Genomic DNA, 13,466 nt, shown 5'->3' with positions numbered 1-13,466 from the left:
ATCTTGGGCACAAGAAAAAATGACCTCACATGTTAGAAAAGCATGATATGGTTGAAAAGGTCTTTTGGGAGCCAAAAGAAAATTAATAAATTATATTATGTACCTAAGTATAAAGCAAAAAGGCTTTTAAGTGAAAGGTGTGTAGTTGAAGCTAAGTTCCACAATGGAGATTATGAATATGGCTCCCATTATGAGAATTGATCATCTAATTGTCTATTTTCTCATATTGTCTTTGTGAGGGTTTCTGGGTTTTGGTGATTTCAATTCCCTTGCTGAGGTACAAGGGTTTGAAGCTGAGCTATTCATTTAATCCATAGATGAAGCATTGTGGATTAAATTTTGAGAATTATTATTGTCTTCCGGAAGCTGCGATTACTATGGTTACAAGCATCTCTTTGTTTGCTGAAAAGTGTCTAGTTTGTGGAACAATTGTCTATAGGAGAATTTGGCATCTTCTCTTATTGTTTTCACTGTGGCTGAGAAGTAAATATTTTACCAGCAATTTTAGAGTTGTCAAACGTCCAATTTCATTTGTTGTTGGGCGTTTTTAATCTGCAATTGAATGCATACTCGGTGGCCTGAATTTGAGAGGTGACGTGGGGTTTTTCTTACAGCAAATTTCTTCTAAAGGCTGCGTTCTTAGCTAAAGCAAATACCATTCATGCCCAAATTTACAAATAAATGGTGCATCCATGAATCTTTGCAAAGTATTGTTGTACTTGTCATTTGGATGTAAATTTTGAACTGTTGGGAAAATAAATATATAAATTACAGTCCACTATGTTTGTAACAGCAGTGACATAATTGTCCACTATGTTTGTCGAAGTTAGAACCAGCAAGGGTTCTTACAATATTAATTGACCCACAATTCCAGTAACACTTGATTTTAAGGTTATCCCTAGTTAAGAGATTGATTTACCAAAGAAATTTTTATTTTATCAAAAGGAAGGATCTGCCATGGTAATTAATAGAGATTTCTGGTGGTGTGCATATATTCACTAACAAAATTAATGTACTTCACCAAGATTTCATCAAAAAACAATTTTAAAGTTATCACAAATCTCTAGTTAGATTAATATTTTACAATTGGAAAATTTAAATATCCATAGTCCATACATGAATTTATTAACTTATACCAAAAAGATAGGACACGTACCTCTTCACGTTCAATGTAGCCTGTCTGCCTCAAATCATAAAGTCTAAAAGCAACTGCAAGTGAAATTCCAGTGAAAATTCTCTTGTCAATTTTTAAAACAAAATTGCTTTTCATTTTTTAAATGGTGCATCATATGGATGTATGGAGTTCAGGGTGAATGGCATTGAAGAGAAAACTCATAATATCAAATGCAACATTGAAGATATCTTTCTTTACTTACAATCAATCTTATCTTTTAGGGGTGCATCTGGATGGAAGATGCTAAGTCCACGAACAAATTCTCCAAACTCAATGACTCCATTGTGATTTTTATCGAATAGATCAAAGACCTATTAAGATAATGCAATAAAAAAGTCCTCAAATAAGCACTAGCCATGAAGCAAATTGAAGTAGCAATCAGAACTGTTGTGAAATATAATTTCCTCAAATGAATCAATATCAGGAGCTGAGCTCAACAACTGATGCACTGAATAATACACAGGAGTACTTACTAGATTCCAATATTTAATACACCATATCTTTTTAAGATAAACTCAGATTTTACAGAACTGTATTGAAAAACAGAATGCACCATAAATATCTACAAACTATTACAAAAGTCAAATTGTGCAGTTGACATCTGTGAATAGTCATTACTGTATCACACTGTAGACAGACAAGCTAAGTTCAAACAGAGATTCATTACATGGCACCATAATAAATACAGAATAGACCTCAAGCCTCAGATTTCCATAATTACTGTAAAATGGGATTAATTAAGAAAGGGAGATTGATAAGTTCCAATGTAAAATATTAAATCACTTTATTGACTGAGTAAATGATTAGCCTCAATGACTTAACTTTTAGTCAGATTGGCAATCTTCTGCTCAGTTTCACAGACTACTTAAAGTCACCAACTTCTATCATACCATTCAATATCAAGAAATTTCTAGACTAATCTAAAAAAACAAAGCATCCAACTCAAAAAACATCAGAACTGGCAAATGCTTAAGAATTTCGAATGCATAATGATAATCTAAATTGATCTCTACGACAATGGTGTCCATTACTTATGTACACTAGCATGTGCTTCATCATTTTGAAACCACCAATCTAGTGGTACTCCAAAAGTGGCTTTAGACCAACAAGTTGTATGGTTTAATGCAGTATCAATGCCACTCAACGTCAAAATCAAAATACAAATTCAGGGTATAAACAATACATCTCGGCAAATATTGGAGATGAATCCGCAACTGCTAGGGAAAATTTAGGGAATTTTAGAAATGACTTAGATTTAATTAGAAATGCATTATTTTTGCATAATTCAATAAAAAAATGCATCTAATGAGTCAGTAAATGACTAAGCAAACCAAACAAGCTGATCTAGGTATATATATATAAATGCAATATGTAACAAAATCGCATTCTCATATGGAATGTTGGTGGCTGGCAGCCATAGTCAAACACTCTAAACTCTGAAGCGAACTAAAAATAGCAAATTGTCCTTGTAAAAAGATAAGCAAATACAAACGTCAAGTACAATATGACACTAGTCTACATCTAACTCTTACCCTTCCCAATAGCTCTTGTAAAAACTGTGATTGTGGTTGTGGTTGTGGTTGTGCTTATGACTCTATAGCAATCCTAGATCTAGTTGGTGATGGCGCTAACAATGAATCCTCATCATCTGCACCCTCACTCTTAGTGTCCTCGATGTCCTCACTCTCGCAGCCCTCCTCCTAAATGTCATCCAATCCCGGTGCAAAACCACCCTCCTTTGAATCCAGATTTGCTTGAAAAATCTCTGTGAATCCACTCACTCACCATCACACACCTCATGAAGTGCAACATCATGTCTGCTATCATCAATGCACACCTGAACAACTAAGGTACTACTGCTAGGTACCTCACTAAATGGTTCATCTAGCATGGAAGTAGCTTCTGATATGACAATATCATTATACACTCTCACTCCCACTAATACTGCATCACCATCAAATGCACAATCTTGGGAACTCATGGCAACAACTGCATTATCCGACTCAACCTAACAATAATCCCAATCAAACTCCTCATCCAATGTGTCCAACACTCGGCACTGACATGTGGTAACTAAAAAGGAATGTCTTGCACATCTATAGCTACCACTGTATGATCATGATGCCAAAAATCCTCATTGTTGTCATGCAAATCAGAACTAATGTGACTATCAATATCCATGTAATCTTCTTCCATATCATCGATATCCATGCACACTATCCTATCGATAACTATAATCTCACATGGGCCACTGCTGATATAAAAATCAGACTAAGTATTGACTGAAAACATTTTTTGCTCTCTAATAGTGTCCATTGTACCACATATTTGTTCCTTTGAAAAAACGATATCATGCTCTTCTCAAATTTTGGATTTGAAATCAGTTTTGTCATTCATTTGTGGTTTTGATTCAGTTCACTAACACATTCAACTGTTTCACAATACCATCCCATTGTTTCTTATTAGTGGCCATAATTTTGATATATGCACAATAAATTTTATTTTCCTACCCCACAGGATTGCAAGAAACCACTCTGATACCACTATAATAACCCCAACTAGTTATAGCTTAGACAAACAATAAATTTCTTCACAATTGCAGGTGGAAAGGGAAAACTCTATTGTTCAACTTGAACAATTCTCAGGACTTAACCCACAATACCTCAGCTGTGGATTAAAATGCACTTCTCGGCTCCAAACCTTTATACCTCAGCAAGGGACTTGAAAACTAGAAATTTAGAAACAAGCACACAAGAAACAAAGCAAATTAGACAGTTGGAAGATTCATTTGCTTCATGAAGCCACCTTTTATAATTCACTTGGCTTCACCAACACCATTTATTAGAAGCTTCCATTAGATTCTTTTAATAAATAATTTTTCTAGCACATGGCTTCATGAAGACGTTTTTCACTTAAGAGTAACAACTCCTTGCACTTCTGTAATGTCCCTGATTTTAGCAGGTCTACGCAGTTGATGGAGTTAGCTCATCATAACGACCCTTGTGAGATGACAAGGTGTTTTGGGGGTCTCAGTTGTGGACCTACTATTTTTAGTAAGTCTATTTTCGGCAATTGCTATTTTTGGCAGTGCAGTGGGTGGCTTCAACAGTTGGTCGTCATCTGCAGTTAATAAAGTAATAAATTGCATGAGCTCTTACTTATTAATCGTTGAATTGCATTATTATAATAGTATTTATATTATTATAATAATGACTTCAAGAGATATTTCTAAAAAGTAAGTTGGAAAGTTTCTAGTGTTGAGTTCTTTTGGAAAACTTCCACGATTTCTGAAGTGGAGTTTTAAAGAAAATTTGGCCAACGAAAGCTTATAAATGAGAGCTCATTTCATTGGCAAACCACGCTTGAAAATATATTTGTTTTTTGTGCCTTTGTGGCTTTCTCCTAAGTTCTGAATTGTGAGCCCTTGCTAAAGTATAAGGGTCTCTGAAGTTTCTGATGTTTGAAGTCACTGCTGATGTATAGTGGTTTCATTAGCTAAATCTCCTATCTATGTTTTCCTATATCTGGGAGATTGTTCAAAGAATTTCATTGCAAATTGTGTTGTTGTAAACAATTTGCTGAGTCTCCTTACTGTATTCCTATGGCTTGGAGAATTCGTTGCTGATAAATTCTGGAAGTGTGGATTTCTGATAATTTGTTATTTCCTCCTACTATAATTACTGTGTCTATGGAGAGCCAGATTTTGGATATTGTTAGTGGAGAAATTATTTGTAACAATCGAATGCAATTCTGAAGTTGTCCTAGGGAGTGCAATTTTCAGCTGTTAATGATCAGAGATCGATTGGTATTTCACGTAGGGCCTTGAAGTGAAAAATCAGAAATGCTAGAGGCTGGACACTACCATTTCTTGCTCGTGGGGACTGCAACTCAGAGGTTCATTGCAATTTCTTGACCCACACTTCCATTACTGCCTGGCATTAATAACCAAGGGCCTACGATTTCATGTATGACAACAGCGTTTCAATTCGAGATCAGTATTTTAATATTTGGAGGCTGCGGCAATCATTGTGATGAGCAGCTATTGCATTCCAGTGATCCTGCGATTTGTAATACGCTGGTTCGTCAATTTCCAGGCACACGAGTTTGAAGTTTAATGTGGAATTGCTGGGTTGTGTACTGCAGTTACTACCAAGTTTACTTTATCTTGTATGTTTGTTTTAAATGCAACTAAGCAATCAGATTTTAAATGCTAGTGTTGGAGATAGATATTGATTTTCCTGTGATTTTATTGAGGCAAACAATCAATATAAAAAACATTGTTTAGTTGCATCAGCATTAGATAGAGGCAAATTCAGAATTCAGTAAATTGGTATAGCGAGCTGAATCGGTTTGTCCTTCACCATGGTTATCTAGAAAACTGCCTCTATCTTTTAATATTTTGGGTGTGGTACTTTGGAATTGAGAAAATTTGTGAATTGACAAACATTTGGAGTTCCTTAATATTGTTTGCTAAGTGTTTGACTAAAAATGACAAGTCTCTGATTTGTAAGGGAAGTTGTTTGTTAAAGTCATAACCAACAAGGGTTTTTACAACTTCTATGTTCAATACTTAGGCTTATAATTAATTAATTAAATAGCCCCTTCCAATGATGACTCAACCCTCAACTTAACTTAAATTATAAAATTAAATTATAACTTTATAATAAACTATTTAATGATTTAATAATAATTTGGGGCACTAAAGTAATGATAACTCCCAAAATACTTATCCTTTAAGTATGTCGTCTAAAACATAGGTCACACCTATTATTTCCTCATGTGACCAAATGCACTTTCTTAAAATAGAAAGGGTCCCTCTCAATCATCACCTAACTTGCCATAAATAGCAGTTGCATGAAACTAAGTCCAAACAAAGTCCAATCTAAGTCAAACGAAGACCAAACTGGAGCATACTAAATTGTGAAGAAGAAAAGACCCTCCCATAGCCAAGTCTCTACCTCAGAAGACCTTCTATCCACAATAATTAGCCTACAAGGATCACAATAATAGAAAAATCTCTCAACCTCTAATGCTGGCGAAAATGGGGACATTGCAGTCCACCCTCCCTAAGATTGCTTGTCCCCAAGCAATCTTGGAAACAAATAACAAATCAGTCCACTCGAGTCTCAAAGGTAGAATAGTATAATATTCGTAAGATTGCCAACTAGCTCCTGTAGCGTCATCACCAATCTAACTGACAAAACCTACCAAACTGAAATGAATCTGATTGTAGATGTTTCAAGAGTGAATATCTCATAGGGTAGCAACTCAGAAAGCTGACAAAGCTTGCTTCCAAAAATTGCGCAAAGTGAACTGCCATACACATTATCTAACATATGCACAACTGAATTGTACACTTGAAGAAAATCATGCACCTTAGGGTCAAAAGTAAAACCATATGTACTCGGCATCATGTACACATCCCAAAACTCCTTTGCAATCCCTATTTGAAATCCCAATGCACTAGAAGGATTCCAAAGACTGAACTCAACTTCACCAACAACCCCTACAAAAGATGTAGCTACAAAAGAACATGGTTCAACACGAGATTCCCTACTACTATCAACAAATGCACTCATCTCAATTGTATCAACAACACCCATATCCTCATAATAATTTTCAGATACGGGAACATCACCAATTGCTGCTATAGGAATCTGAATTATGTCTACAGATGGTGTAAATTGCGACCAACTCCACTCAAGTGAGAGATCAACATCAACCTCAAAAAGGGATTGTCATAAGATATCAAAAATAGGATTATCCACAAAGTGAACCTTGGCACTGTGCAGATTTGTACTATAACATAATGTTGTCTCTACATCACTCACCTCATGAAGTGCAACACCATGTGTGTTATCATCAACGCACACATGAACAACTAAAGTATTTTTGCTAGGTACCTCGCTAGATGGCTCATCTAGCATGGAAGTAGCTACTGATATGACAGTATCATCGCACACTCTCACTCCCACTAATCCTCCATCACCATCAAATGCACAATCCTGGGAACTCATGCCAACAACTACATTATCTGACTCAACTTGGCAACAATTCCAATCACACTCCTCATCTAATGGGTCCAACACCTGGGCACTGACTTGTGGTAACTCAAAAGGAATGTCATGCACATCTATAGCTACCACTATATCATCATGATGCTTGTTAAAGATATGATCCATTAATTTGTTCTGTAACTTGTAATAGCACTTGTGGATATTTTATGTGTTTTCCAAGTTACTATACGAGTGAATATATATGTGGTCAAAGAGGCATGTCTCTTTAATATCTTAACTTACATTAGTTATAGTTATAATACAAGTAAAATATACCCTCAATATATTATAATGGTTATATAACAAGATATATATATATATATATACTCTTAACATAAGTTAATTATTTCATATATAAATTTTGCCATTTATTATTTATATATCTCATATATATAAAATAATTTATCCAACAGAATTATAACATTAACACTCCCTCTTAATGAAGAAGGATAAAACACGGATATTACACCATAGGTAATATTTCAAGAATAATACATATAGGAAATCTTTGATCAGAAGATTTCTAGTATATGATATCGTATAAGTATTGGCCTATTAGAATATCAAAACATGATATTCACCAATTACTATTTAATATCATATTAGGTAACACGAGCATTGGCCTACTAAAACATCAATCAAATGACATTCACCAAGTACTCAAAGTAATGGCCTATCAAAACATCAACTAAATGATATTCACGAAGTACTCAATGCGATAATGGCCTATTAGAATATCAAGGCAAGATATTCACCAAGTACTTAAAATATATCTATACAAATAATTTGTAGATAGTCAAATTAATGACATCTAACACCTAATTGTTGATTTATAAGATAAAGTGTTTCATGATTTATTTCAACATTTACATAAAATGTATATCATGATATAAGTTATTGTAAGGTCGTCACCTTTCAATAACTTCTTTAAATACAAGTGATAATCATTTAGAAGTTGTCACTTCCTCATGATGCACACAGGGGGTAGGCTCATACAAACATGACATGAAAAGTTCACATGAAGTCACCGCGGGTACTGTCATGTGGTTTTGTCATGACATCCATCGTGAAACATATCAAAGAATAAGGTTTTACCCTCAAACTTATCTCTCATAGATAAGAATGTATTAGAAGGGATTACACTTGGAACTTCTTCTTCACGAAGAAACATTAACCTTATGACCTCTAATATCAACTTTTCTAACCTCTTAGAACAAAGTTCTCTTCAATGAAGCATCAAACTCCCTTTGAATATGTTATCATCCTTCTAATTGTCTAGCAACAGGTCATGTCATGCTTCCCTAGTTCAAAAGGTATCCTTATAGCATAAGGTCTTCTGATTGAAGCATATTTTCTATCTGCTCCCTCTCTTTGTTCAAGGCTGACTCTAATGAACTGTCCAACTCCCTCTCATAATCTCAATCATCAAGGATATTCACTTCAAGAGACTCACATTATCCAACCTAATCATCACATGATTAATAAAGCCTAAACCACAGCTAGTATCATAAGATTGAGTCTGCACAATATTTGGTAGCATGCCTAATGTTCCAATCTTCTTCCCTACAAGAGCATTCGAGAGAAAACAAAAAAGATCAAGGAAAAGAGCTTCTTATAATACATATAGAAATACAAATAAGATAGAGACTAAATACTCAAGGAGATAAATACTAAAATCTACACAGCAAATTCCTTGATACAAATTTCTCTAATTAGATAATGCCTTCATATAAGCATTTGTCAAACAATGGGAATAGTACATTGATTCATATTCCCCCACACAATGTAATATTCCCACTTATATCAAGCTATTCAAAGCTTTCTTGGCATCCTTGAGACAAATAACAAGTCAAATAACTCTTATAGTAATAAAATCACCTATCATAATTATTCTCAATAATAATAATATTATTATTACAAGAACATTAGAAATTTTATCCTATACTTAATTCATAATGTATTAATTATATTCCAATAACCAATATAGTTACTATAATAGTTTACAATCGTAAATCTTGGCAATAAAGAAAAGAACATTAAATTCAAATCTTTAATGACGATTGGCCATCAAATCTTATGAGTTTAAGAGTTCGATGAAGGATAGATTTCATTTTCATTACTTATCATTTTCTTTTCAATATCTATTTTCTACTCCTTTTATTATGTCCCTTGAATTATTCATATGTAACTTATCTCTTACCCTATAAGACACTTAAAGAAATATATTCCTTAATAACATTAAATGTAATGCATTATATATACTTACCTGTAAGGAATCAGTATCCAATAAATTGTTATTTATAACATGTGATCGCTATTGATTTAATGGCCCTCTTTGTAGGATAGCCCCTATCACCAAGGTCTCAACACATCAATGTTGATTACTCTATATTTACCTTTCTATACTCCCACTTATCTTAGAAGGCCTCTGTAGATTAAATCTGCTGCATTTGACCTTCTTCGGTGGTATCCACAAGGAGAGATTATAGGAGATAGAACCATTGCAGTCCATGGCACAGTCAGCATGGGTTCATTTTCAATCTACAACAGTGACATATGATTTGAGAACTTGATTGTAGACTGAAAGAGGTGTGACATGGAGGTTCAAGCTACAGGTATTCACTATCGATTGTCAACTATTGGCTGCATTCACTATGCGAGATCGCTCAAGTATTGCGAATTAATTTAGTGTTGCAGAAATCATTCCAAGCAGCAATAAAACATTTGCAACTTGCATTGTTAAGCATGAAATCTGACATTGCTAAATACTTAATCCATTTAGCGATAGAGCACTACTTGAGACCATACCCTTGCAACACATTTGTATGATCCCTATCCAATCTGCACTTGGCCAGTAGACACAAAGCCTTTGATCCGCTTATAGCTGGCTCTGCCACATTTCCAATCCTATATAGGCCTTGCTTAGGTCTGAGGATATAACTTCTCCAAGTCCACAATGGCTCAAGATCAAGCTTGCATCTTGCCATCTTGCATTTTACCATCCTTAGACATTCTTCCATATATAGCTCCGATCTCAAATGGGATCGCATTTCCTCTTATTCGATGTTGTGTAGAATCCTTGTCATTCAAAACCTATGAGGGATCCACGGTCATAACTCACCCATTCACACCAATGTTGAATCTTCATCTACATAAACCTTTTTCATCAATTTATAGGTTATGTAGAATGACATTGGAGATTCCTTGTAAGATGAATTGGAAACCACTAATGGTGACTGTGAAGCCACGAGCAACAATGATTATGAAGCTTGTAATCAACATCTTTCCTTTGAGAAGGATGTTCATACTTTGGAGAAGGTGATTCACATGTTTCCCTTGCTAAGGCCTTATCTCAGACTTCCATAATATAGGGACTATAGAGAGTTATGAGAGTTTCTCACCACATAAGGCTATCCCTCTATGACTTTGGTGAGAATGGAACCAAAGACATGCACAATGGAAAGTACACTACCAGTAGCATAAGAAAATAGTGAACACAGTGTGTCATCTCCATCCTTAGCGAATTTAGGACTGTTATCGACCATCGTTGTCAAAGCTAGAATCAAATCACACTCTGACATTCACATGCTCCCAATGTTTCACCTCTTCACTTTTCTATAATGACATTGCCTTTATTCGGAATGTCCATTGGAAAAATCACAACAACTTACGACTGGCTTCTCTTATCCTAAGTGGGTCTAACTCATTGGCCCAAGCCCTGGACCGAGGACATGATGTACAACAAGCCTGAGTCGTCATCCATTCTCCTCGTAGTTGGAAGTCTGTGCAAAATTTCAATGTGGGAGATCTGAAACCATGCAGATTCACTGGCTCTACATCGATTACTCACACACAATAGTCACAAAGAGCACTGTAATCTAGTCCCAACGCACAGTTCAACATCCTCATCTATGATCCCATGTGAAAAACTCGCCTACCTAAAATTCCACCATAGAGACCAATTTTACTTTGACATAAATGCATCAAATATGCACATAGTGTACGCTTGTGGAGAATTGAATTTCATTCATCCTTGATATATAGAGCTCGAGAGGAGTATTGAACACCAACATCTATTTACAGCAATTCCAGATCATTCACTTCTTCCTACAGCAATCTCCTCTCACATCTCTGGCTTTTTCTTCTACACTCTTGAGATCCACACGCAATTCTAACAATATTAATATAAAGTGAGATATTATTTCATCTTTGATATTAAACAGTAGATCAAAGGAAAAAGGATTCCCGTAGCATCATTATCAACTTATATAATCAGTAAATTTTGTCATCAGTAGATTTTTTATTATGTAGCGGACATGTTGTATCGGGCCGACGGACTCCTTCGGGAAGATTCGGTAGATAGTATTTATACCCCCTTAGGGAAGCATTGTAATCATCAGTTCGGAGCAAAGCATAATGTAATGTTTGGCATATACGAATATAATAAAGTTCTACTGTTTCATATCTATTGTCTGTGCATTGATTTCTTTACCCAGTACGGTAAACATTTGGCGTCGTTGCCCGATGGACCTGGTACGCAGGCAGGTGGATATGAATTAAATGTCGAATCAATTGAACAAGAATAAGAATAAGTTGAAGGAAAAGGATGAATTACATGCAGCACAAGAAAATTTAATTTTGGCAAAACAGGCTGAACGCAGACGAAGATTTCAGCAAGTTACCAGCGGACACAAAAGCACTGAAAAATTGTTGGAAGACACTCGACAGCGGCTCGATTTGGTGGAAGAAGCAAGAGAGGAGTTTCTAAACCTGCATACGCCACGGGAAGAGATTCCTGATGGAAGGAGATCGACTCGCACGGCTCGAAGTGCCGAAGGAGCACGAGCGTGGAGTGACCTCTTCGTCCGAGATATACTTCCGGAACGAACAGCTTCAGTTGACGAAACCTCTTCTTCACCAAACCGCGAAAGTTGAAAACAGCGCGGGTGTTAAAAATAGCACGGAAGTCGAAAATAGCACGGGTGTTGCAAACAGCACAGGTGTTGAAAATAGTACGAAAGTCGAAAATAACGCGGGTGTTGCAAACAGTGCATGTGTTGAAAACAGTGCGGAAGCCGAAAACAGCACGGGTGTTCAAAATAGCGCGGGAGCTCAGAATAGCGCAAGTGTTCCGAACAGCATAAGTACACAACAAAACCCCCAACATACAATGATAATGGCAGGTCCGAAAGAAAAGTTGCCTAAATTTGATGGTGATGAAGCAGTTGATCCCATTCGACATTGTAAAACATGTGAAACGATCTGGAGAGCGAATGGCATAACAGATGCGAATGAATGGGTCCGACAGTTTTCAGCCACCCTACGGGGTGTTGCGATTGATTGGTTTACTGACACAGATCCGCAGAAATTAAACACTTGGGATAACATTAAGGAGTTTTGTGCAGAATTTCAAATATTGCGCGATGATAATCAGATCGTCAATGAGATATTCAATACCAAGCAGAAGAAGAATGAAACAGTACGGGTCTTTGCCAGGAGGTTGAAGGACTTAATCAGTAAAATGGAGAATAAGCCGGCAGATGGGCTCCAGAAAAGATGGTTCGTTGACCAGAAAAGATGGTTCGTTGAAGGCCTTCACCAGAAGCTGCGGAAAAAGATGAAGATCGTGCCACCATCGACATATACTGAAGCATACAATCGGGCATTGAACCTCGAAAGTGAACAGAAGACAAAGAAGAAGAAGAAGACCAGCTCATCCGATTCAGATGACGACGAACCTTCAGGAGAAGATAGCAGCAACAATGAAGGCAGCAGCAAGAAAATTCGTTCTCTTCAGAAGGACATGCTTCGGATGATGAAAGAGTTCAAAAACATGAACAAGGAGACTAAGGGCAATGACCTATGGTGTACTGAGTGCAAGAAAGAAGGCCATACGAAGGGATCCTTCCCAAAAGATCAATTTTGTGAGATTTGCCAGATTATGGAACACTCGGTAAAGGAATGCCCTTTCAATTTGAAAACAAGAACACCGCAGCAAGTGTTCTTGACGCAAGAGGCATCCTCGTTAGGAGAGAACGGGAACATCAGTACGGAAGGTGCCACATCGGGAGGATATAGAAACAATCAGCGCGGTCAAAACAACAACAATAATGGCAGGAGGAGTCGAATCCAATACGATGCCAATGGCCGGACGATAGTTCAATGCCACGCATGCAATCTGTGGGGTCACACCAAAGTTGTTATGCAGATGGTGTGGACCTGGTGATCATGACGAT

General features: G+C 36.3%; 1 protein-coding gene across 1 annotated transcript in view; it reads right to left on the bottom strand.

The window, feature by feature from the left end:
• LOC149576812 (calcineurin B-like protein 1) overlaps positions 1 to 13,466 on the bottom strand; it is a 155,074-nt gene that overhangs the window by 49,267 nt on the left and 92,341 nt on the right. The window contains exons 6-7 of the mRNA XM_089820144.1: positions 1,377 to 1,485; positions 1,157 to 1,209 (exon numbers count right to left, since the gene is read on the bottom strand). Coding sequence (XP_089676270.1) covers positions 1,157 to 1,209; positions 1,377 to 1,485 — 162 coding nt within the window. The remainder of the gene's footprint in view (positions 1 to 1,156; positions 1,210 to 1,376; positions 1,486 to 13,466) is intronic.

The sequence above is a fragment of the Cupressus sempervirens genome, chromosome 1 (genome assembly GCF_028749045.1).
Source record: "Cupressus sempervirens isolate cs-2001-9-10 chromosome 1, ASM2874904v1, whole genome shotgun sequence".
NCBI lineage: Eukaryota > Viridiplantae > Streptophyta > Pinopsida > Cupressales > Cupressaceae > Cupressus > Cupressus sempervirens.
This window is presented reverse-complemented; position numbering and strand designations above follow the sequence as displayed.